General features: G+C 40.4%; 3 protein-coding genes and 1 long non-coding RNA gene across 13 annotated transcripts in view; 3 read left to right on the top strand and 1 right to left on the bottom strand.

Moving 5' to 3' along the window:
• The window catches only part of TRAPPC11 (trafficking protein particle complex subunit 11), an 80560-nt gene extending 69279 nt beyond the window's left edge, over positions 1–11281 (bottom strand). For all 5 annotated transcript variants that reach the window (XR_013842206.1, XM_079989899.1, XM_079989897.1 and 2 more), the window contains exons 1-11: positions 11227–11281; positions 10404–10632; positions 8693–8862; positions 7726–7796; positions 6842–6956; positions 5926–6025; positions 5119–5192; positions 4641–4737; positions 3530–3663; positions 2553–2700; positions 1183–1276 (exon numbers count right to left, since the gene is read on the bottom strand). Coding sequence is in view for 4 of the 5 variants with exons in the window: in XM_079989899.1 (XP_079846025.1) it covers positions 1183–1276; positions 2553–2700; positions 3530–3663; positions 4641–4737; positions 5119–5192; positions 5926–6025; positions 6842–6956; positions 7726–7796; positions 8693–8862; positions 10404–10607 (1207 nt within the window). In the remaining variant the exon portion in view is untranslated. The remainder of the gene's footprint in view (positions 1–1182; positions 1277–2552; positions 2701–3529; positions 3664–4640; positions 4738–5118; positions 5193–5925; positions 6026–6841; positions 6957–7725; positions 7797–8692; positions 8863–10403; positions 10633–11226) is intronic.
• Positions 3–1188, top strand: LOC307223721. Its single transcript, XR_013842218.1, has 2 exons — positions 3–559; positions 1158–1188. It is a non-coding gene; the product is annotated as an uncharacterized lncRNA (long non-coding RNA).
• A 452-nt stretch (positions 11282–11733) lies between the features above and the next one.
• RWDD4 (RWD domain containing 4) lies at positions 11734–21759 on the top strand. 2 transcript variants are annotated; one of them, XM_079989953.1, is made up of 7 exons: positions 11734–11888; positions 15137–15217; positions 15938–16047; positions 16139–16283; positions 16738–16855; positions 17553–17602; positions 17751–21759. In XM_079989953.1, the coding sequence occupies exons 1-7, from the start codon at positions 11865–11867 to the stop codon at positions 17859–17861; spliced, it is 639 nt and encodes a 212-aa protein (XP_079846079.1). In that variant the 5' UTR covers positions 11734–11864; the 3' UTR covers positions 17862–21759. The 2 variants fall into 2 exon arrangements, with proteins under 2 accessions (XP_079846079.1, XP_079846078.1); XM_079989952.1 differs by having other exon boundaries at positions 11735–11888; positions 17553–21759.
• Positions 21760–22802: 1043 nt separating this feature from the next.
• LOC307223696 (NACHT and WD repeat domain-containing protein 2-like) overlaps positions 22803–26036 on the top strand; it is a 49409-nt gene continuing 46175 nt past the window's right edge. For 2 of the 5 annotated variants that reach the window (XM_079989895.1, XM_079989892.1), the window contains exon 1: positions 24203–24793. In XM_079989895.1, the coding sequence (XP_079846021.1) occupies positions 24743–24793 (51 nt within the window). In that variant the 5' untranslated portion in view covers positions 24203–24742. Of the gene's footprint in view, positions 23058–24201; positions 24794–25305; positions 25844–26036 lie in introns of those variants that run through there. The other 3 variants (XM_079989893.1, XM_079989894.1, XM_079989896.1) reach the window with 3 other exon arrangements.

Genomic DNA, 26036 nt, shown 5'->3' with positions numbered 1-26036 from the left:
ATATGACAATGAAAAATCCATCTTAATGAACTAGTGTACATTCTTTTGTTACAAGCCTAGTTCCAGTTCAAGAATGTTCAGATTCTAAACACTGCTCTGTATCTTAGGAGAAGGAATGTTTTAGAACTCAGGTGTATTCTTTGTTCTTTTAAGTAGACTGTTTTAAAAGATAGGCTGAAATAATTAAACATACTAAAAACTAAAGCACCTTTAAGTGCTATGGTCTAAGTCAGCCTACTAGGAAAATTACTGCTCTTAGCAACAAAGCCAAAACCTCACAATCTGTGGTTTCTTGGCAACAGCCCATAAAAGGACTGATTCCAGAAAAGCAACACTTATTTAATTTTTGCTATTATAGAGGCTACTAATAATGACACAAGCCTTATATCACACAATGAGAGGGTTTGCATTTATCTGGTAAACTCATTCTAAGCCTTTGAATGGAATGTTTAAAACCACAGGCTTAGTTCACTGTCATCCCGTTCCAAATCTCTGTATGCGCTCTAACAAACAGAAGTTGCTTTTCCAAGCATAGGCTGCCTCATTCATTTCAACAGAGGTAGTAGATCTCCACATGAACAGAAATATATAAGCCCATCTGTTTCCTCTAGTCTTGTGCCACTTTAAAGATTTACCAATTTATTACGGTACAAGCTTCCACAGAACACATTACTACTCTGCGGAACCATTCCTGAACTGATATGCCTCTTGATGAACTTCAGCATGGCTGTCATGTATTGCAGTATATACGATATGTCTTAGGCCATACTTGATTCACTTGAGACATAGGTTAAGTCTGTTGGGCTTTATCACTGCCCTGGATGAGCTGCAAGTACACACCTGGGCACTGAAGGATAAGATCAGTAGCAGCAGGGAAGCTGTCAGTCAGAGGAGCTCAGCTAGCATTACCAGTCTTCTCATAGTGCAGAGGTAGAAAACCCTCCAGATGTGGTTGGAGTATGATTTCCAGCAGTAGCAGCCAGAATGGTGAATGAACCAACATCACCTGGGGAGTAAGAGGTTCCTTACTCCTGTCACAGAAGTTTCCCCAATATGCTTGGCAGGATATATAAGGCTCTCAGGAACACAATTTGAAATATACACACATTAGGATAAATGTTTGTTAACTAAGATTGCTTTTTGTTTATGTTCTGTAGGCAAGAAACTGAAAAAGATATTTACTTAGTATTCCCTGCCTCCATGGTCTTTGTCCGTAGAAGTCAAGCATTCCAGTTTGAATTTCCAGTGGATCTGGATTGGGATATATTACGGAAGACTGCAAATTAAGCAAAGAGAGCCTTAACTATATTGTTAAAGGTTATGACACAGTGTGATAATAAAACACACAACTGAATGCTGGGGGTGGGGAGGGGAAGACTTCCAAAATGTATGTGTTTATAGAAGAAGCAAAACCACACCCAAACCTGTATTGGCACAGAGGATGGAAACAGAAAAATGCTTGTTGGTACATAAAGGCATTACACTGAACCTACGTATACCTGCTTAAGACTCTTGAATTCAATGAAATTCATGAAAATATATTTGGACGCAGGACTGTGCACTTAACTATGGCTTCTGTAGAGCTAACTATTAGAGTAAAAATGTTTATGTTTTGCATGATCTAACTAATAGAGGAAGACCTGAACACCCCCGGTGTTCTGGATTATGTTTGAAGACTACAAAACTGCTATTTAAAGTTCTTTTTTCTTATTTTTCCCCACATACTTTTAAATGAACACTTTTATGGGCATTCTAGTATACTAATGTAGCATGACCTATCATTAGAGTCTGTGCCCAAATAAAGTTGCCTAGAAACCTATAACTGAGTAAGAGTGCCGACATACACTAGGATTCTAAAAGGTGTGCATTATTTACATTATACAACACATGCATTTGCCATACACAAACCAAGTTTTTTAAAATCTCTGTGTGTATATGTGTATATATGTCTATAAGTAAATATATAAATCTCTTGATCAAAAGTTATGGGTTTATAAAAGTAAGCTTACAGAAGAGATTACAGGATCTGAGATACCTCAGTCAGTAGACCATAATACTCTTGAGCCCCACGTTGGGCAAAAGATTCCTGAATTACAGGGGGTTGGACTAGATGATCCTGGTGATCCAATTCTACAAGTTTATGACTCTGAGTGTGGACTCATTAGTTTAAAAATACCAACTTGCTAACCCAAAAATCTTATTATTCATGTTACCTTTACCTGAAATTCACTGAGAAATCAAAATAAGTTCTGTTTTCAGCCTTACTTTTGGTTAATTTTTATAACCTATGTGCCACAGGTATGGTTTTATAGCAGCCCATGTGGATTCTTTGCTGCACTGGAATCACACACAGGAATGAACAGGAATCAGCTTTTTGCACACTACTGATCAGTGCATGGTAACACCATTCACACAAATGAGTCAGCACAGCTATCTAGAAGTCAGTATTTAAAAAAGAACCCTAAAAGCTATAGTCACTTCTTGCAGAAAACCTTGTAAGAATATGGTCTCACAAAGGAGCGTAAACAAATGTAAGGCAGCCTATGACTCACCTCATGATTACAGAGACTATTGGCCAATTGCTTCCGTTCTTGTGCATAGTATGCTGCCTGCTGGTAATAGAAACCAGGATTCTGAGTTTGAATAGCTGTCAGTCCTAGTTTAATAGCTTCATCGAACAAATCTCCAAAAGCTTGGAATCTGTTTAAAACAAAAAGGGGGGGGGGGAAATCACACACACATCTGCAGAACCAGACACTTCAGATTTTTCAGAAGGATTAAGCAGAGTAGCAACAGGCAACTAACTCATGGGCCACACAAAATCCTGACCTCTTTCCAGGACCCCAAGAATCTTAATTTAAGGAAAGAATCCAAAACTTTCCTATATAGCCATGAGAAATAGAAAGTCTGAAAACTCAGGGCATCCTTTGCCTCAAACCAAAATAATTTTAAAATAAAGGAACCCACCAAATATATCACTACCTGTCTCAACTGTCATGATTTCTATATTTGTTTCAAACTTTCTAATGATCCCACTGGGCCAAAAAATAAAATCAGAATTATGCAAGTGATTATCATCTGCAATGCTTACTCATGTACAATAGGTGCATACAGATGGTTACATGTTAACAAAATATGCAAGTTGGTGGACATTCTCTGGCTCACTATATATTAGCTCACTATATATTTATTTCTAGTGTATCCCTGAACATGTTCCCCATTTCTTCTCTGAAACATGTCTGGAACAGAAAAACACTGAAATCTAGGTAACGAGCACAAAATAATTTGAGGCTTGCAACAGTCACTTTGGTTCACACCCCAGTAGCCTGAGGCAAGTCATTTAAGCCTCAGGTTCTTCATTTGTAGAATGGGTATAATGGCAACCTTCCTCCCAGAGCTACAGCTATAACTGATGTGGAATGTCATAAGGTTTATGTAATAACTTGCAAACCAAAAGCAACACCGTGCAGCTTGAATAAGCTCACCAATTCACTAATCACAGTAGTAAAATTACTAAGTAAAAACATACTGTTTTGACATCCAGGCAGCATGCTCAAAAGCCAATTCAGCACTCCCAATTTTTTTCTTGCACAAATCTATGTGTTTTCTGAACTGTGCAATTGCATCCAGCGGTGTATTATGTTGAAAACAAAGGCGACAAATCTGAAAAGATTTGAAATTAGAACACTTAAAATATTTTTCAATGGTATACCAGATTGACAACCACAACAGAATACAGTTGTTGTAGGTGAACAGTAACAGTACAATACACATTAGTTTTATATTAACTATGTTCCTCTCTGCCCTTTCAGACTACTTCATTTTTTCCTACAGACAGTCAAAATGAAAAGTCAAAATGTAATAGAAGCACAAATTCCAGTTATTCACAGGAAGTAACCTCAAATCATCGCAAAGATGTCAAGGACAGCAATGGGCAACAGACTCCCCCTCAGAAAGATTTGATGAGGAGAAACCTATCTGCATTTATAGGAGAATGCTGTTCTCACGGGTGCTTTCCCATGTTAACATGAAAACTTGGGATGAATAATTTCTAACAAAACTTTTCACTTACTTGAATCTGAAAGAAGAATAAGTTGAATGGGGGGGGGGATGGAACTTAAAAGTTAAAAGTAGAAAGATGTTTTAATCCATATACTTCATGTGATTCAGTATATAGAAGAATTCAATATAATAAAATCAAATAAATAAACACAAGATTTCACTATTTTTAGCGTTTCTAGCCTCCAGGATAACACAAAACCATAGGCAATAATTTAAGAAAGGATTATGATTTCTGGTCTTGTTACTTATTCATCATTGCACAAACTGTACCCTCTGCAATTTCAATGCCATCCTTCATGACCCAACATACCCGCCCTCTGTCCATTTACTAGATATAACTTTTTATGACTATGTTGAGGACCAATTACACTATGCCTCTATATTTTATACAAAGAGCATGAAGAAAGCTCATTAAGGTCTGTAGGAACATAGCTTTACCTTACTCATTCTGCCTATACTGCCTCCTCACATCCATTCAGGATATTCAACTAAGAAGTGTTCCTTCTCCTTAAATCACCCAGAATAGGAACTTCTGCTACAAAATGTCCTAAGGGCCAAGTTAAATCAACAGTCATTACCTTGTAGTTTATAAATCCTGCCATAGTCTTGATTTCCAATATGTTTGTTTCATGAGCTCTCAGTTCATGTACAAGATTATATGCAGTTCTGTAATTTCTAAGTAAGAAATTTTAAAGTTAGAAGTTGTTCACTTGTTGTAGAATAAATAAATTAGTGAGCCCCAAATGTATTGCTTTTCTTTTCTTTGGACTACAACAGCGAGGCCCAGAGTCCTTTTGGAATTAAAGGGGTTTACTGTTGCCTCTCCTCTTGAGTAAAGTTACTTCAGAGGAAATATATTAAATATTCTTCATAAAATGCTGCAGTGCATATTTACTCATGGAGAATGGCAATAAATCGTTTTAAGAATAGCAGTAAAAAGGTGCTCTCCACTCTTTTGTCTCCCATCCCACCCACAAATGGAAGATATGCCTCTCTTTCTAGACTGGGGGAGGTGGGAGCGTCCCATGATTCCAGTCTCTGCATACAAGTACTTACTTTAGAGCATTCTGTGTGTCTTGCTTCAATTCACTGAAGAATCCTATTTTGAACTGGTGTCTAACAAACAGAAGCTGCAACACAACCAATGTACAATATTTTTAAAAGGTGGTACTAGTTTTAAAGCCATCAACATGATACTTTAGGCAACACTAATGCAGATTAATACCAAACTCAAAGAATACCAAATCAATTTATTCCATCATAAATTAAGGCTACTGATTTGGCTTGCTTTTAAATGTGTTAACACCTAGTGTTATTAATTGTGGTTTTAACATATAACTTGCTTTATTCTTGCTACTGCTAAAGATGCATTTTGATTTGTTTTGCATTCTGGTATGATTTTAGAAATGGTCTGTATTCTTATAGAATATATGGTTGTAACATTATGGTACATGCCACTGCATATACCATAGAAGAGTAATAAAAAAATAAATAACAATATTTCTCTCTCTCTCTCTCTCTCTCTCTCTCTCACACACACACACACACACACACACAAACAAACACCACCTTCTACTTTTCCATGCCTACAGCGTGAAAGACAGGTTCTCAAAGTGACAGGCTGTAATGGCAATATTGTCCAAATGTCTAACAGGAATGACAATAGCACAAAGCAATACAACAGTGACTTGGCAAGTATAAGTCTATTCTAAAATAAACTTATTTATAAGTAAGTTTATAAATAAAATATTCATAAACAAAATATTCTTAAAACTACCAATAAAAACAGGATTTGCAGCAATGGTGCTTCTAAATTTTTCAGCACTGGTAGCCCAACTAGTTTAATAAAGTTGCTAGTTATACCTGATGTGTTGTTTTGTTCAGGTATTCTTTATGAGATTTCACCCTGCGGATTTCTGTATAGTAGTATGTCTGTGCATGTTCATAGAAGGCATTCTCTAACCTATGAAAGAAAAGGTCAACTGCTTAAAAATGAAGTAAGAGTCTTAATACTTCACTGTATCAATAGCTAGCTGCCTTGCTTCAAACACGTTCACCCTAATTTCTCTCCCATAAAACCAGATGGGCGGGGTATAAATAATAAATTATACATAAGCTTACTATCAGCAGCATGGAAAAGGAGCACACAGCTTTTCCAGAAATAAAATGGTGGTGGATTCATTACGTTTCAACAGAAATACGTAACATGTAGTTAATGGGTGTATTCAAGAGTTCCATACAAATGTCGATGTAAACACACTTGGTGGAGATTTAATACACATGAAAGAAAATGTGTTAAACTGTGGAGGTTTTAAAAATGCTTATTTTCTAAAAACTAGCCATATGTACAGCCTGACCTTATAATTGCTCAGAAGCAGCAGAGGCTGTTCTCTTAGGGCAAACTGGGCACTACCTCACCAAACTGAGTCTGCCCTCAGCCAGCCTCACTTGCCTGTCTTTTCAACTGCAACCAGTCCACAGGGTAGCATTGCTTGACAGTTTCTTCCTCCTTAGTCTCAGTGTTGCGCTTGCAGAACTCAGCAGGGAGGATGCAGACAAAACTAAAAAGCATTTGCTCTGCGTTTCATTGCCTCTGGCTCCATCTACTGTTGGGTTCCCTGCCTTCTTCCCTACCAGTCTCAAAAGGTACCAGTCACCACAGCTCAGAAGCCAGTTCCACTGAGTGTAATGTGACTCTCAAGCAAGCACGAGGATGATTTTGGCCGTGGTAAAAAAAAAAAAACTAAAGAAAAGCCTGCCTCTCACATAATTTACTTACCTTATAATATAACCTACAAGGTGATCAGTATGTGGCAAAACGAACAGTGACTTTCCAGAGAGGTCACAAGCATTGCATAAAGCCGCTGCCCTTTCAGAAGCAATAACGTCTTCTCCTAAAATAAAATTTTAAAAATGCTGAACCATCTACTTTCTGAAAATCTGTCAAAGGGCGACAGATTGTCACATTCACGGTACACTATTAACCATAGTTTACATGACATGCAAATGAGTTCATTGTGCACTACAACATATAAGGTGAATTGTTCCCCTTTGAACCAAATGTGAAGTTAATTTTTTTCTGAGCTGGAAGAAAAGACAAAGACCGTGAGACCTACAGGAACAACACTGCTGTTGCAGCTGATTACAATATATCCGAACCCGTGGTGCACTAGATTCCTAAAAGAACGTTAACCTGCACCATAAAGACAGCGTGAAAGGCTTTTAACACAAATAAAAAGGAACCTAGAAAAGCTGGTTACCAGAGAGAAAAGTGGGATATGACTATACACCCCATAAAAGGCTATCAAACCAGTCTCAACTCTGTCATCTGTCTCCAGCCAAGGGTTAAGACAGATATACTGTATACTTTTAATTCTTTTGCTTTTAACTTGTTTTTATTTTATTGTGTGTTCTGATATTGTTGTAAACCGCTGTGATATATTTCTATGATACAATGGTATATGAAAATGTTTATAAATAAATAAAATAACTGCTACTGAAAAACATTCAACCTACAGTAATACAAAATCCTCCCCCCCACACACACTTTCTTTATGGTCTTCTATTCTGCCTTCTATTGAAAAACAGGGGTATTTCACAACTTCAGATTACTGTGTTCATTTATTTCATATCTGATCATTTTAGCTTTCAATTGTACTTCACCTGGAGGTAACGGTGTTTTCTTCTGAATCAAAACCACAGCAACTTTTGTGTTTCTTCCCTGCAAACTCTGCCTGTAAGAACAATAAATAACATCAAACTGAGGATGGTAAGCCTGCAAGCCTTTAGACCATATATACTGCAAAATACGTTGAGTAATAAATGTTGCTTGTCTCAAGAGACAATGAAGTGTGCCTCTGGGGGTGAAGTCAAACCAAACAGTTAGTACAATCTTAACTAAAAGGAGGCTTTCTGTTTTTGTTTTAAAGAAGCAGTGGAGCTCAGCAGCAGGCTTTCTCTCTTTCCACTTATGTTAGATTTCCCAAAGGTGTAAACTAAGTAAACTAAGATGGTATGTGTGCTTTTTTAAAAAGTATCATTTCAAACATGGGGATGAATTCAGCATAGTACAACAGCAATCATTCTGTCAGCACAAGAATTTCAGCTTGCCAGTCAGAATGATGCCCCCTTTCATCTCACCAACTGAGTGAGGGGAGGCAGGGGGAAGAGAAAGAGAAAACCCTGTTGTCCTTGCAGAGCTCCTTGCACTGGCTTCCACTAGTTACCAAACTTTTTCAGGTGCAGAGCACTTTTCAGGAGAGAAATTCGTCATGGAGTACTACTGTTGCCTTTATGCCAAAGGCATGTGTTTACTTATTTGCTAAGCACTTGGAGATGCTTCGGGGAGACCAAGTGCTCCACGGAGCTCAGTTTGGGAACCACTGCACTAGTGGAACTCATTAAGTTAAATCCAGCCTATGGTTACACTTCTGTTGGAAAAGCACCCTTACATATGTAAGTTACAGTGCAATTCTACATTCAGAAGGAAGCCCCAATGACTTCAGAATTGCACCCTGCTTATCTGTCTTGAAAGTGGAAGAAAGGAGCTTGTGAATGATGACTTTTCCCCAAATATGTTTGTATTAAGCCATTACTAAGCTAATACCTAAGAAATCTTTTGAAATTATACCTGACAATTTCAACTCTAGTAGCACACTCTGACTGTTTTTCCTTCCACTGTGGCTCATCCCAGTCCAGTTCATAAAACACCACAACAAGTGCAGGCACCAAGTTCAGATGTTTGTTCATCCAGCCAGTCTTCAAGATTCCTTTTGGAATGTACCATTCATACGTTGTTCTCTGCAAGCATTGACAAACAAGGTGAGCTGCTCTCTCTGTTCTTACACAAGTTTGGGTGACTGATATCTTTATGGCAGGACTTAAACATTCTGCTTTATCCCATGTCCTTCTCAATCACAGCTACCAGAAGTACAATAAAGGATCAAACCTTTCTCTTCTCTACGCTAATCACCAACCTTACTGCCTAGAGCAGAATACACTTGTGGGAAAGTTTCATTATACTTAGGACTTTCTACGTAAACATGCTTCACTGTAAGAAAGCAAGAATCGCAATCTACTCTAGCATCTGGTTCTCACAATGGCCAACCAGATGCCTATGGGAAGCCTTGCAAACAGGACATGAACACAACTGTGTTCTACTCACCTGCACCTCCCAGCACCTGTTATTAAAAGATTCTGACTTCGGTGGCAGAGAATAGCCATTATGGCCAGAAGCTGATGATAGTCCTATCCTCCAGAATTTGCCTAATCTCTCTTTAAAGTTGGTGCCCATCACATCTTGGGGGAGCATATTTCTATGCATTTGAGCGAAGCACTTTCGTTTGCCCATTCTGAATCTTCCAAGGTCCTGGATTCTAGTATCATAAAGGAGGGAGATTCTCCCAATCCACATTCTCTGCACCATGCATAATCTTATACACCTCTATCATTCCCATTTCCCCCCTAACTTAGAAAGGCACAATTGTTGTAACTTTTCCTCACAGGGGAATTTCTCAAACCCCTTGATCATTTTGGTAGCACTTTTCCATATTGTTTTGCAACTCTACAATTTTCTTCTTGAGGTGAGGGGACCAGAACTGTAGATAGTGTTCCAAGTGTGGCCTCAATAAAGATTTGTACAATGGTATTATAATATTGGGTTAATTTCCAATCTGTTTCCTAATGATTCCTAACGTGATATTCCCGTTTTAACAGCTACTGCACAATGAAACAACATCTTCTTAGAGCTATCCACTAAAACCCCAAGACTTTGCTCCAGGTTAGTCAGGTCAGACCCAACTAACATATATAAGAAATCAGGACTTTCCCTCCCTCAATGTACATCACTTACAGCAAATTGCTTTCACCATTTTATTGCCCATTCACCCTGTCTGGAAAGAATGTTTTGGGGTGTCTCACATTTTTTTGTTTGTTTCACTGTTCACCCCTAACTCAGACTATGAATGGACAAGTTAAAAACAGAAGTCTCAATATGGATTCTTGGGTGACTCCGCTTTCTAAATCCCTCCACTGTGACAACTGTCAATTTATTCCTAAAATAGTCTCAAGTAGAGTTGCAAAGCATGCTTTGGTTTGTGTCAGATACAGAATAAGGCTTCTAGCCTCTATAATAACTCAGTTTTTAGATTTAAGCTACAATTATATGCTTCCTTTTAAAAGTATCCCTTTAGCTGATTCCAGCATTCAATTAACCTTCAAGTGGAAAACTGATTATACAAAAAATTACAAGAATCACTGCAAATAGCAAGTAATTCATATTAAATATATTTTACAATCAAGACATAATCCTTTACTTCCAAACATAAAACAAAAAGCAATACCTTTGTCCTACATTTAGGATATTCATGATCCCCAGGGAGTACTTTGAAAGAAATTGGTACTCTGTCCGCTCTCCTGTTTGCACAAAAGGCGTCCCAAACTGCCCGATGAACAGCATTATACACTACATCCAAACCCGTGAGTGTAACGAAGGCCATAGGACGGCAGCATAGTTCCACAGGAAAGTCCCATTGCGAAGGGCTCATCGTTAAGGTTGGTTCGCAGGGAAATCTGAAACAGTAAGTATACATTTTCAATGAACTGGTCTGTTACTCAGATACATTTATCGTTATTCTGGGACACCAATAGTCAAAGAGAAAGAAAAACCTCTGCTAAAAAAAATAAAAATACCTCTGACTAAATTCTTCCCAAATGCAAGCTGATACGACATGCAATAGTAAATGAAATCTTAGGATTGAAAGAGGCGTAGCTTCCCCCACCTTAATAGCAGTATATGGAATCAAAGAATTGTAGAGCTGGAAAAAACTCCAAGGGTCATCCAGTCCAACCCAGGAATCTCAACACGCGGTTCCCAACCAATCTGAAACCATACCGGACCCGGTTTAGCTTTGCAAACTCCGCAGCCTGAAATAAATTTGTGGCTTAGCCATGAATGACCAAGCGGCTTCCAGAAGGTTTCGCCGAACTTTCCCCGAGCTTCTCGGCGGTGTCCCTGCTCGCCCGAGGCCGCTGGCCGGCGCTTTTCCTCCGCAGCCCCTCCCGGAGCCAGTCATGGCGCTCCCGACAGCTGACAGCGCCTGACCCTCCCGCGTCCCCTTCCCCTCGCAGCCCACCACGCCCTGCGCGGCCCCGCTCCACCCGCACCTGCGCCGCTGCACGGGGAGGAAGAAGCGGCTCCCCCTCAGCGCCACAGGCGGCCGGCGCAGTCCATGGGAAAGGCCCGACCGAAGCACGGAGGAAAGAAGGGGAAAGGGTCCACAAGCAGCAGCAGCAGCAGCAGCAGTCCAAGGCCTGGCTGAGGAGTCCAGCAAACAAGCCGGAGGTTGGGAGTGGGGGTGCGAAACCAGCTGAGAGCGACGTCTCCAGATGGCCAATGAGCGCCAAGACTCATCAAGGAACGAAACCATTGGAGCGCGGGCGGTGTTAGAGTTCGACGAAGAGCCAATGAGGACCAGAAAAGAGGCCGGACTGGCATAAGGGAACCGAAGCGAGCCAGAGGGCGTGTCTGAAAGAGCCTGTGGCCAATAGGCAGCCGGGAACAAGACGCGGAAGGGTGGACCCGCGCGTCCAATAGGAAGGGCGGTGAGGACGCGAGTGCCGTGACCCCGCCTCCCCTTGTCATTTTCGGCGCACGCGCACGGGTAGGCGGCTGTCGGGATCAGTCGGGGCTGCGTGGATCTCGCCCTGGCGGAGAGGAGGGCGTCGCGATCACCTGGGAGGAGGGACGGTGGGCAGTGAAAGGGGTTGGGGGGGGGCGCTCCTGTTTCCTCCGGTGTCGCGCCATGACGGCGAACGAAGACCAGGAGGTGAGTGAGGATTGAAAGGTTTTGGTGATGATGGGGGAAAGGGCAGAGTTTCATCCGCTGCACAAGTAGAGAATCAACAGGCGAAGTCCCCCCCCCCCGCTCTGCCTCTCGGGGGCAGGCGCTGCACCTGTTGAGCTTCTGCCTGCCGCAGCCAAAAGCTTGTACAGGCAACATGGGGCATTGCTCACTTGCTTAGAGCAACGGCGCTGATAATGCAGAGGTTGCAATTTCGATCCCCATATGAGACAGATGCATGGCAGGGGGTTGCACTAGATGATCCTTGTGGCCTCTTCCAACTCTCCAATTCTATGAACAGAGCAGAGGTGGGCAGAATTTAGACTAGCACTCACTACTGGATATCTAGGTAATTTGCAGAAAATCCGGAAGGTTTCCTGACTCTGAAGTGTCCTGACAATAGCAAGAATTAGGCTGCGGGGGGGGGGGGAGAGATGGGTTGCAAGTGTGGGCATCTTTGCAGAAGGGTCTTGCGAGCTTGGTTCAAATCCAGATCTCAAGTGCTAGAGCAGAGCTTATGTGCAGAGACATCCTGTTCCTTAATTCTGAACAGACTTGCCTTGCTAAACCACTGTTTTGCACCTCAATCTGTTTGGGCCCACCCCTACATTACAGAAGTTAGCATGCTTAAAAACCTCAGGATAATTTTGGTAATTTACTCACTACAGTTGTCAACACCAAGTAGGCAATACCCTGATTCAGTGGTTTTTCAACTAGTGTGGCATGGCACCCTGGGGTGCCTTGAATGATGGTCATGGGTGCAACACTGTCATCTATCCCTCTTTCCTTCCCTCATCCTCTGATGCCCTCTCACGTCTCAGCCTCCCAAAGGCTTGCACAGCTGTTAATTGTGGCAGACCTGGCTGCAAGCTCCGCAGGCGAATACTGCCTCTGGGGCTGGTCAGGGGGTGCTGGTTGCCAGGAGCTGAAGCAGCCTCAGAGTAAGCAAGCAAGCGGGCGAGGGAGACCAGCTAGCCAGTCCACCAGCCCTTGCTGTTGGGAATGGACAGACAAGTCCCAGGCCCCTATGGGGCAGTGTGTGGAGGCACCCCTCTTTGGGGCAGGGAGGGGCAGCTCAGAGACCAGGGGCGGCAGTATTGGCTGCCCAGAGAACTCCCAAGAAGAGGGGGAGAGGAGGCTGAGGGAACACTCCACAAGGGAGAATGTTCAAAAAGGTGAGAGTCTGCCTGCTCTGCAGGCAAGGGGTGACATAACTGGGCTTTTGAGCTGCACAGGGGTACCACTGAAAGAATGTAGTTGCTCAAGGGAGCCGTGGACTCAAAAAGGTTGAAAACCTCTGCCCTGATTGAAAGCCGGAAGGGAGCATAGCTTGGTGGGACCATAGCTTGGTGGTAGAGTCTGCAGACCAGACACACAGACCCCACATCTACTTTCACAAAGACAACCTACCATCTTTACTTTTGCTACACAGTAGAAAACCCAGTAGTTATGTGCTCATTACATGCTCCGTTCCAACAAGATGTAAACATTGGATTTGGATCATAATTTTTGTTGTATTCTTCATATTGAATAATTCTATCAATTCTATAAATACAAATATCCAAATTTATCTGTTGTATATAATATGTATTTTCATGTTTTCTTTTCTTAACTTTGCCTTGGATTTAAAGAACTGCATTAGAGAGCATATGCCTAATGGAACTTTGGGATTCTGTTTCTCAAAACAGCAGTCTCCCAGGCCACATAGTAAATGGGTTGTGAAGCAAGGGACACAGGGGAGACTTTCAAAGTACTGTAGCTTGAAGTATGACACAAGGCACTATTGTCCATAAGTGGGGGGAATCAAAATGTTACAGTGGTACCTCAGTTTAAGAACAGCCCTGTTTACAAACTCTGCAAAACTGTAAGTAGTGTCCCGGTTTGCAAACTTTACCTTGGTCTAAGAACGGTATCTGAACGGTTGAAGAGCACCGGCGGCGGGAGCCCTCATTAGGGAAAGTGCGCCTCAGTTTAAGAACAGTTTCGGTTTAAAAACAGACTTCCAGAATGGATTAAGTTTGTAAACCGAGGTACCACTGTATAGGGAGTACCATGCACAGAATACTCCTACAATCTTTCTACATGTGTATATGCATTTTAAGGTCTTGTACAAAACAGTGAAAATTAATCATAACTGCTTTTTTTTTAAAAAAAAGCACATGCAAAATAAAATAGGGCTTTTGGTTTTGTCCAGACTATTTGAAAAAGTACAGGCACCCACCCCAGTTACGTGTATTCAGGTGATGTGTGACTGCGCATATGCATGCCATTGGAAACCAGAATTAGGGGGAAAGACCTGAAGTGCCTCAATAAAGCTCTGCTGCGCCTCTGGCTCACGAGGAGACCCTCCCTAGAGCCCAAAGGGGACATCCTCTTTGGGGCAGGTCCCTTGCAAGCTTGAAGTGCAGCAGGGTGCTTCCCCACTTAACACACAATTCATTTATGCTTGCAGGTGGCCAGAACCTAACCCCCATGTAAGTCAGGAGTCACCTGTATCATTGACTGTAGTGCGCTTTGGATAATAATCCCTGTAGTTGAAAACATTTGTTCCTATAAAGTATTCATATTGTTTATCGTCTTTCTTTTATTTCATACCCAACATAATAAACCTCTGCTAGGTTGGTGTTATCATTAGTAAGGTAAAGGTAAGAGGACCCCTGACCATTAGGTCCAGTCGCGGATGACTCTGGGGTTGCAGCGCTCATCTCGCTTTACTGGCCGAGGGAGCTGGTGTACAGCTTCCTGGTCATGTGGCCAGTATGACTAAGCCGCTTCTGGTGAAGCCAGAGCAGTGCACAGAAATGCCGTTTACCTTCCCGCTGGAGCGGTACCTATTTATCTATTTGCACTTTGACGTGCTTTCAAACTGCTAGGTTGGCAGGAGCTGGGACCGAGCAATGGGAGCTTACCCCATCGTGGGGATTTGAACCGCCAACCACAGCACATCAGTAGTAGTAGTATTAAACCCTTTTTTATTTAATGTTCTCTTTTTAAAAATTATTTTGAACTAAGGTTGAAAGTGATGAAATTAATATCAAATATTAATACTTAAACAGATTGTACACAATTTAAATGGTTAAGAAGCAAATAGGAGACCAAGACCACTACTGGCTAAGTATCTTTGGCCCTTTCCTGCAGCATTACCCTTAGGACTATTTTGTGTTTTAAAGATTTGTGCAAATGTTCTCTTTAGCTTTTAAAAATATTAATAGTTTTCTTGTTCTTTCCTTCAGATGGAGCTAGAAGCATTACGTTCTATTTATGAAGGTGATGAGTGTTTTAGGGAACTTAGCCCCATTTCCTTTCAATATAGGGTGAGTTTGCATGAGGTTTTATTACAGAAAAGTAATCTGTGTTGACTTGAACTGAGTCCCAATTCTTCCAAGACATATGCATGTATCATAGCTCATAGTTTTTACTGTTTTTTTAATTGATTTCTTGATTAATTGCATGCATTTACTGTGATTTAGCTATTGTACTCTGCTTTGGGATTATTTTATAGGAAAAGTGGGTAACAACTTTTTAAAGAAAAAAGTACACCACCTGTCTAATACAGTTGTGAATGAAAGAATATTTAACTTTTAACTTCAATAGCCACATTTATTTTCATAGGATTGACAGCATGTAATTTGTGAAGTCGAGCTCAGATTCATGCTGTTATCCAGCAATCTCATTTGAATTAAGCAATAATTATTTGAATTAAGAATAATTTGAAGTAATAATTAAACAGTAATAATACTGTGTTTATTCAGAATGAGGAAAGTTACCTATGGAGCAAATGTCTTTTTTATTATTGTTTTCTAATGGCAGCTGCATGGATTCCTGTGAAGTAATATTTTACATTTGTATCGATTAGTGTTGCAGTTGTCTTATCTGAAGACTCAATTCTATGGATGATGATAATAATAAAAATCAACAGTGAAGGATCCTTGTTATAAAACAAATATATTTCAGTATTTCTTCCATTGGTTTAAAAATTGGGGGGGGGGGTCTGGATTCTTCTTACACTGCCATGCTTTATAAATATTTTCCAGATAGGTGAAAATGGAGACCCTAAAGCTTTCCTGATAGAAATATCATGGCCAGAAACATACCCTCAAACTGCTCCAGTCATCTCTATGGATGCATTCTTCAATAACTCTATGTAAGTATTCCAGATTCTTATAGTGGCATTCCTTCTGGAATAGCCTTCTTTTGCATCTATCCCTAAAAGGAGCTTCTATTATTTCTCCTAGAGCCTCCACCATAAAGCAAAGTATATTGAACAAATTAATGGAAGAAGTTGAAGTTAACCTTGGTACCTCTATGACATACACAATTTTTGAATATGCCAAAGATAATAAAGAGCTGTTTATGGAAAACCAACCCATTAATATTGCGGTAAGCTGATAACTTGTTTATATATCTCAAAATACTAGTGTTTCCCCCCAAATATTAAGAGGTTAATGCCAAACTACCACTGCAAGAATAAGTTCACATTTCTAGAAAAGCTTCACTTTCCTATAGTAAACTAGTAACTGTTTGCCTCAGGTACAATTCGGTATTCTGGATGTTGTTAGTAAAAATGGCTGATTAACATACCTAGAATTGTATATTGTTCACTGGCTACAATATATAAAACTCCATGTATTGTCAACAAGGGTTATGATAAGTCGCAACACAAATATACTTAACTCATAATGAGCTTTCATAGCCAGTAAATGCAAAGTTTCCAGTGTAGAAAAGTATAGATGAAGATCTGAAGCAATTGGATCTTTACTAAATGGGAACCCAAGGATGAGAGAAAGTGCCAATAAATTACAGAAATATCTTATTAACAAATTACGTTTTTTAGACAGCTTTGAACAACTGCATCTCAACAGGACATCCAGATGCAGCACAAACTAGTAAGAAAAAAGAGAAAAAGGAACAATTGACCAAAACGCAAAAACGAAAGTTAGCAGATAAAACAGGTGTGTATGGTGTAGTTCATATGTTTCTTTTAGATTTTTCTAAAAGATGCATTTTGTTATTGTATGAATTAGGAGATTTAACAAATGTTTGTCAAAGTACAGGATTTTACCTGTTTGTATATTAAGTTTATATTTTTGTGCAGGATAATGTTTATTAAAGCTCTCTCTGTGTGTGTGTGACTACAGTTAATCTTTCAGTAGTTATTGAGTTGGCTCCCATAAAAAGATCAAGCCATGGTTTGGTACTATGACAGGGGTAGGCAACCGAAGGCCCGGTGGCCGGATGCTGCCCAATTGCCTCCTCAATCAGACGGTCCGGAAATCAGTGTGTTTTTACATGAGTAGAATGTGTCCTTTTATTTAAAATACATCTCTGGGTTATTTGTGGGGCATAGGAATTCGTTCATTTCCTCCCCAAAAAATATAGTCCGGCCCATCACATGGTCTGAGGGACGGTGGACTGGCCCACGGCTGAAAAAGACTGCTGACCCCTGCACTATGAGAATGAACCCTGTGTTCACGTCCTCCTTCCTTCCCACTCCCCTTATGAACCCCATTTAATTATTTAGTGTGTGGCTGCAAATAATAGTTTGCATTTTGAATCTTACAGCAAGCTGTGGTTTGCTGCAAACCAGGAAGTGGTTAATTAAAATCTGAAATTTGAAAATTAACAGCTTGTTTGTGGTGTTTTGAATAGATCACAAAGGAGAGCTTCCTCGAGGATGGAATTGGGTTGATGTAATAAAGGTAACATACATCGCAGTTGAAAATTATTTAATACATATATATTTAAGAGACTTCAGCAGTGTCTAATCTGTTACTCTCCCTTTCCCTTCTTTTTGTTAACCATTTTGGACACGGATGGCATTGGGATTCTCTTCTTGTCCTTATGTAGCATGTAAGTATTTCAGTCTTCCTGAATTGTTGTACTAGTTTTGAGATACCTTTAATTCCAAGGTTATTTGGGATACTTTCTCCTTTTGATAAGTTTTTAGGGCACTTATAAACATGAAAAGAAATCCTATTGAATTATGTCCACGTATTTATTTTAACAAATTTAGAAGTACTGGCTAACCAGCCTACCACTTTCGTGAAAATAATATTAATTGTTAGAACTTTTCAACCAAATCTGATATATAATACTGAATATGCAAGAAAGTGGAAATCAAAATATTGCGTGATGTTCCCAGTGTTTGCAAATATGTGATTAATACAGGTTAACTGTTTACAAATAAGTTCAATGCCCACATGTAGAATTGCCATCTCCCTGCATGCTTGCATTCCTCTATTGTTGTAATTATGTTGTACACTAGCCTGCTTCACATATCACCTTAAACCAATGCCTAATTTCCCCCCTGTACTTCATCACACTGCGTATTCACTTTTAAACTACAGCTAAGCTCACCATGGTATAAAGTGATATGCAAACAAGGCCATTGACTATAGTGCTAAGTGATGGTTTGCATGTGTGAAGGAATGATCACAGAAGAATCACAACAAATAAAACTTTTTAGTAGTTTAATGTTAATTAAAAAAAAAAAATACTTTAAGGGCTGTCCAGGCAGGCTGTCTAATAAAGTGGTAAAACATGTCTTCTGAGTTTCATTAAGGTTGCCACAAAGCATCTGATGAACTGCCCCAGGCCAAGATAAACCTTTTTGTTTCCATGCACTGAGATTCTGATCAATGCTATAGTCCCAGGTCCGTACTCTCAGGGTTTCTTTTTTTACTGTATGTCTCTCCAACCCATTCAGCAACTTTCTGTATAAGGAGCTCTCTTCATTTTGGCAGTAAATCGGTTTTTACACCTGTTACTGAATTTTGTGACATTCTAAATACTAGCAGTGCCAGTCTCAGATACCTGCCTTTAAGAAAGAAAAAAGTTAACAGAAAATCTGCAGACTGGGGCCAGGAAAAATGGTAGCTACTGAATCTTTTAATCTTTTTTTCAGCTAAGCAAAACTGGCTCCAAGGATGATGAATAGGAGGACACTGATATAGGAAAACATCCGCTTTTACTACAACACTGTTTGGAATCAACTGCCATATTCTCTCTTTTTTCATTTACATTTTATAAAATGACAGTTCCTCACAAATTGTAATCTGAAAAGGTGTGCTTACCTAGAGGGAAATGTTTTTGGTATCCATAATCACTTTCTTCATATCACATGTTTGCCTTTAAAGAAATTAGGTTGAAGAATGTCTCCTTCTATTTGGATGTCAACTATCAGGACTCTGAATATAACAATATGTAATTTGCTTTTATACTGTTTGACCCTGTACTAAATCATGCAAAACTGAAAGCGAATCATCTAATGCTCTAGCTGCTAGTCTTATTTTATATTTCTTTCTTGCATAGCTTCTTCAGTGTTATTTCAAATAGTATTCATTACTGATCCAGCTTTTCAGATGAAATCTACAATGACAGGCTAAATTTTGGAAAAATATTGGATCTTCCTGAACCGTGGTATTCTTTAAATGCATTTTCCAACCCAATTCCATAGTCTCCCTCTAGCACAGCTTCCCAGCTGTAATATAGTCACAGTCCTAGAAAGCAAAACAGGATCATGAGGTACAAAAGAGAAGGTATCAACTTTTATTCCCATGGCACATCTGCAGTTGCCTACCAGCCACTAATGATGCCCTTGCATTGGTACAGTCCCTGCATCCGTTATCAGCCCATGGCAAAGAACAAATTCACTCATTATATGATTGAGCCAGTACACATGCTGTCCCGTGCACAACTAGAGAGAGATGGCTTCACCTCTCCATGCTGTAGGGAGGTAGCAGTAGGCGGAAACTACAACCATCAGGCCTCCCTTCAGACAGGGATTAAATCTGCCAATCCACAGCCTACAACAATAATACTTTTGCCAGGCAAACAAGAAGGGAAGAAAGGAGAACCATTCCACTGGCAACCCAATATCCTAGTGAGCAGATCCATCTCTGAGAATTGTGGGCCCTTGAATGAGATTTGAGATTTGCTCTGGGATCAGTGATCATACACTGACAACTGTCGGAACACTCCACATAGCTTATATGTTGGTGTCTTCCATGGAGGGAAAAGAGATTTTGCTAATGGAGAAGTCAGAGGCAAGAAAAGAGGAACAGTATGGTAGGGAGCTCACAGCAGAAAGCACCAGGAGTTATCTGGTAGTTTGTTGGGATGGAGTACTGTAAAGTGAGACAGAAGAGAATGAAGTCACTGCCTGCCACAGGAATTAGCACAAGTCAGACCCACAATGTGGCTTTTGTAGCTACTCAACAACCTATGCTATGACACACACCCTTTTCCCCCAAACAGTGATGGCCAAACTTGGCCCTCCAGCTGTTTTGAGACTACAATTCCCATCATCCCTGACCACTGGTCCTGTTAGCTAGGGATGATGGGAGTTGTAGTCCCCAAACAGCCAGAGGGCAAAGTTTGGCAATCACTGCCCCAAACCATGTTTAGATGCAACTGGATAGACTAGGTGTGACTTCCATTTGGAGCTGCAACTCGGTGGAATGGGATAGCAGAAGCTCCATAGACATTGGGTTGAAAGTTCAATCCCTGGATGAAATATCCTAGCAGAAGAGGCTGGAAAAGAGCTGCATGTATAGACATACTTGAGGCAGGGCAGCACTACAGCCAATGGGAGTCAACGGTTCATGAGCCAATAGCCCCATTTAAATATTTGCTTGCCTTGCATAGAAGTTGAGGTGTTTTAATCTTTTTTACAGTTGATTTTAATTAACTTTAAATGTGTTTAATGACTTTAACTGTTTTTGTTCATAATTTTAATAGTTCTTGTGAACTGCTTAGAGGTTTTACTACAGTCAAGCAGTTTTTCAAATTTGGTTGAATAAATAAAATAAAGTTATGCCCCAGAATGCCTTCATTTCTCCCAGCTCCTTTCATCCCAGCCATGAACCTTTTCCCATAAACCTTTGGTTGATTGCCAGTAGCCACTGTAGAGGCTACTGTACACACCCTTCTACTATTTGATTTATTATTACATCAACACGTAAGCAGGGTAAGTGGCTGGTATATAAATTCAATAAATACTACTACTACTACTACTACAGCATAGAAAGCTAGTGAATTGTTGGGATACACTTTGTTACTCTAGCTAATGCTCCAGTGGCCACAGACCTCGTCAGGTCATTAATTATGGGGGGATATTGAAATCCACAAGCCTTACTTGTTGAGTCCCTTCCCTCCAGTTTCAGGCAAATCATTCCACCTCTTTTATAAGCATAATGAAAGATACACATCCCAAGCTGTTTCCCAATACAAATGAAACTATCCTATTCTATCCAGAGCCACTGCTATTTGACAGCAATGAATCTTACCTTTTATCTATGAAGTTACTGTTCCTCACTCATCCACAAAGTTGATGGGCTAAATATAATTTCACTTCTGATAATTATTATTTTTTAAATGGGTAATTAGAATTCTGATAGGACTGCAGTCCAAAAAACACTGGGGAATACACTTCATTGAACTCAGAACTTCTGAGTAAACCTGCATAGAATTCTACTGTATGAAAAACTGTGATGAAAAAATAACTAGAACTAGCCCACCAGTACATTTTCTCCCTTGGAAATGCATTTATGGTAGTTTGTATTTTTCCTCTCAAAAGGTAGCGCAGTACCTGCCCTAAATGCCGGGCGCCATTTATTTCTGTTCGTTATTTTCTTACTTTGGAAAAATAGGAGTTGTCATGTTTTCTTGTATATGTTAATGAAGAAAGAGATGGATATAACTACCAAATGGGTAGATAAAATGGAATTTTGCATAGATGTGCCGTCTTGTATCTAAAAGTTCTCTTTATAAATAGTAATAGAGCATAAGATGCCTTAATGCCATCTAATTTTTATTGTGGGAAGGGAGGGGTTTAAATAAATATATATTTATCTGCTGTGTTGTGTGTTTATTTGCATTTAGGCCCTGTGCATGCAGTGGGCCAAAGTTAAGCAGAAACTTCAACTGTAGAGTTCAGCACATATTTCAGGCTGCTATTAAAACCTTTGTGACTTCAACCTGCTTCAATTTGGCTAGGTAGCATTATGTGTTTCTGTAACAATATGCTACAAGACGCATGAAGAGCCCTGTTGCAGCAGGCCAAAGGCCTATCTAGCACAGCATCCCATTCTCACAGTGACCAACTGGAAGGCTGCAAGCAGGACACGAGCACAAGATTGTGTGTGTGTGTGTGTGTGGTTTTTTCCAGATGGAACTCACCAGAACTCGGTTCTAGCGCCTCTCTGGTGGGTGCCATTGCCACTATAAGAGAACAAGGGAGGCATTCATGGTGAGCACCTCTTTTACTAGAAAAATAACACTGGCAACATAGCTCCACCAACCTGAGATTCCCAGTAACATGCTGCCTCAAACAGTGTGGGTAGAACATAGCCGTCATGGAAGGAGGAAGGGGAGATAGAGCAACAGCGGGTGAGTTGGCATGTAATCCACAGAATAAAAGAAATGCATGAGATGTCCTAGTGTCGAGGCTGTGAGCAAACTGGTGGAATGGTTCTGTTGTAAATAACAATTTCAAACATGGAAAACTGACGAGAGCGGGATAATTTTAGCAGAGAAAGACTGCTCCAGAAACGGTTTAGCCTGCTCCATGTGTTCTCCCCCACCCCCTGCCATTGGGGAATCAATATAGGATCCAAACCTACATATCCTCCCAAATAAGTAAATTAAATAGCATGATCAACAGATTGGATCACAGGCCAAGTTATATTTTGACAACTCCCGTCTTTCTACAAATAGATGTTATATCTGTGCTTCTTTGAAATTTAATTAGAGCCATCACAAAAATGAACAGGATATGCAGGCACTCAGCAACGTAATTTTTAGGGCAGTGAATACCTGTATAAATTACTGCACCTTTCACACAAAAGTAATTTCTATGAAAGGAATCCAGATATTAAACATTAACATCTTTGTCGTGAGCACCTGTTTCTGCTGATGAGGGGACGGGACTCACATTTGAGACTGCCAAGTATGGAAAATAGAGTGCTTTTGTTCAGTAGCTCCCCAAGGGAGAGGAAACTCAGTTTATACAGAGTAGAAATTTAGTTACCATGACAATTTATCTGAATAGACCAGTTGGGGGGGAAACAAACAAACTGGAATTGCTTGTCTCCTTTCTGCTGCCACTTGTCATGAAGTCAGAATTGGTAGGATCTTGAAAGAAAACCTTGAAAGGTAGGATATCTGAATACTTAAGACACACTGGTTGATCTTTAGTTGCATGTTGCATTGTAGGGCACACTCTGCTTCTGCACTTTCCTTGTAATTAAAATATCTTAAAATAGCCCCCCCCCCCCCTGGTCATCCGGGCTGGGGCTAATGGAAGTTGTAGTCCCACTTCCCAGGACGGTGCCAGGACCAATTTTGGGGTTGCACCAGCCTGGAAGGAAACTGATACCCTTTCCCTTGCCGGATCATGGTGGGGGTAAGAGGTGCTGTACCATTTAAGGTAAGCGGACTTGTAGTCCAAAACATCAGGAGGCTGCCTAAGAATATATTGCAGCAAAACCACCTCTGTCTTCCCGCTGTGTTCTTTTGCTTAAAAAATGTTCAGGCAGAAGTGGCTTCCAATTATAACTTCTAATACAATTATCTGAATTTGCCCTGTGTTGTGGTTTCAACAGAGTTATCTCGTCCAGTAAGGCAACTGTAACAATCCTCACCAAACTGCTCAAACCTGAGACCAACTGAAATAATTTCACAGTGGTTCTGTGTGATTGGTCCCATGTTGCATCATTGTCTTCTATAAAGCTGTACCATGTGTGATAGGCAGGCTGTGGTCTAGGGGTAAACGGTGTTTCTGTGCACTGCTCTGGTTCGCCAGAAGCGGCTTAGTCATGCTGGCCACATGACCCAGAAGCTGTACGCCGGCTCCCTCGGCCAGTAAAGCGAGATGAGCGCCGCAACCCCAGAGTCGGTCACGACTGGACCTAATGGTCAGGGGTTCCTTTACCTTTTATCCTTATGAACCATTTCAACTCTACTGATTGGGAAACAATTGTTGCCGCTCAACCTAGCACAATTGATTTTGTATAATTAATAAATTTGTTCATTGTTACCTACTGGCAAAAAACAGCCACCCAACAAACTCCAGACAACACTGGCTTAATTATTTTTCTCAACAATTTGTATAGGAATCCGTTTTGAGCTAATTGTAATTGTAATAAAGTGAGATAATAAATAAAGGTAGAGATTCATATTGAGTGCTGAACACATTCTTATGAGCCCATTAATAATGTTCAGCTATTGGGCTTGTTTTTCTCTTTCCACTTTTTTATTTGGCTTTGGAGCTGACTGTTCTAGCCAACAGCTCTTAAAAGGAGGCTAAAATCTGAATGGCAAGTCAAACAGGTTTTGCTACTGTATGTTGCTATGGGTTAGCGCTGCCTGGGAATCAGTAAACTTACTCACTTCCATATGCCAAGAGGCAGAGAAGAAAAATAGCGCTGAGGAGAGAGATGGGTTTTTTGTTTGCTATTTGGAAGCATCTGTGGGAGAGAAAATCCTACTACGCCATGGGTATTTTGTAAATACGTGTTATACTTCTCAAAGGCAAATGAAGGAAATGTGAAATTATAAGTTTGCAATTGGCCGATAATACTTTCAGTTACGCAGCAGTACCTGTAATTAGATTTGTGCCCTGCTGTCCTCTTACTAAATCTGTTCTCTTCTTACTAAAATTATAACTTTGGAAGGAAGCATAAGAAGATGTTCGGTTATATGTTTTGGAGTACAACTAACTGATTCTTAGCTCAGGAGAGAGCTAAAACAATCCGCCAATACCCAAGAGGCAATGAAATAAAACTTTCCTCTAAGCTGACTTTCTGCATTTTCTGACTTTAAACATCTGTGCAAAAACCATGTGGGCAGCTTACACAAAAGGAAATTTGTCTCAGAAGCCTCTACATACAGTAAGTACCTTTTGAGTAAACCTTAGATATTTTATTAAAACTGTAATTTAAAACTAGTTTTACTATGTTGGTTTCTGTTCTAAAACTTTGTATTTCACCCTCACATTCTTGGAGGTGGTTTCTGGGCTGTGTAAGAACCCCAGTGTTAAAAAAAGCATAGATGAAAGATACCTAACCCTTGTATTATTTTCAACTCAAAACTGTCAGCAGATTTCAACACATTATTAATATTCAAAGATTATGATCTCCTTATCTAAACCATTGCTTCAAAATAAATCTGCTGTTGAATTTTTATGCTAGCTTTTATATTATTAGAGGCCATATATACTCCCTCCTCTGTAACTTTGTTTCAGTTTAAAAGTGCCCAATCTTTCTGTTAAATTCTCAGAGATTAAGAAAGGGAGAATAGATGTAATATATCATATTTACTTATTTACAACATTTTTATGCTGCTTATCAACAAAGTCATCTTGGCGTTTACAAAAGTTATGAATCAATAAATACAGAATCACCATCAAATATCATCAGGACCAATTAAGAACATATCAATACAGCCAACATAAAACCATTAGAAGCCAGCATAAAATGAGCATGTTGCCCTAGGCCCATGCAGACACAGAAGCAGGCTCAGCCTATTTTGCCGCCTGAGGTGACATAGCAAGCGGCTGCCCAACACATGTACCACACACACGACCTTGCCTCTGGCCTTGCTAACCAGAGTTGCACGGCTGCAACTTCTGGATTTCAGCAAGATCCTGTGAGATCATGCGGCGGCCTCCGTGCACCACAGCCACTTCTCACTTATCAGTTTGCCCTGCCAGCAGCCCAGTGATCTCATCTGCACCTTAATTTTCAAAGGCCTACCTGAATAAGGAGATCTTAGCCTGCAGGGGGAAGGGTAACAAAGAGGGGAGCCAGTCTAACTTCTCTTGGGAAGGAATTCCACAATATGGAAGCGACCATGGAAAAAGCTCTCTCTTGCATCACCACCAACCATGGGTTGTTGATGGGATCAGAAGAAGATGCTCACCTGAGGATCTTGGCATCTGCGTAAGCTTTTATAGGGAGATACAATCTTTCAGAAGGCCTGGGTCCAAACCACATAGGGCTTTGTAGGTCATAACCAGCACTTTCAATTATACTTGGAAATGGACGAGTAGCTTGTGAAGTTGGTTTAACAAAAGAGTAAAATTCTCCCTGAAACCTGCTCCACTCAGTAATCTGGTTGCAGCATTCTGGGCCA

The sequence above is a fragment of the Podarcis cretensis genome (genome assembly GCF_951804945.1).
Source record: "Podarcis cretensis genome assembly, chromosome: 9".
Taxonomy (NCBI): domain Eukaryota; kingdom Metazoa; phylum Chordata; class Lepidosauria; order Squamata; family Lacertidae; genus Podarcis; species Podarcis cretensis.
The sequence above is the reverse complement of the archived record's forward strand: the minus strand, read 5'-3'. Positions and strand labels throughout refer to the sequence as shown.

Bases quoted from the DNA above. Each gene is read 5' to 3' on its own strand.
- RWDD4 (XM_079989953.1), top strand. From the start codon at position 11,865: ATGACGGCGAACGAAGACCAGGAG. The intron at 11,889-15,136 runs GTGAGTGAGGAT...TCTTTCCTTCAG, and splicing joins CGGCGAACGAAGACCAGGAG to ATGGAGCTAGAAGCATTACG. The intron at 15,218-15,937 runs GTGAGTTTGCAT...AATATTTTCCAG, and splicing joins CCATTTCCTTTCAATATAGG to ATAGGTGAAAATGGAGACCC.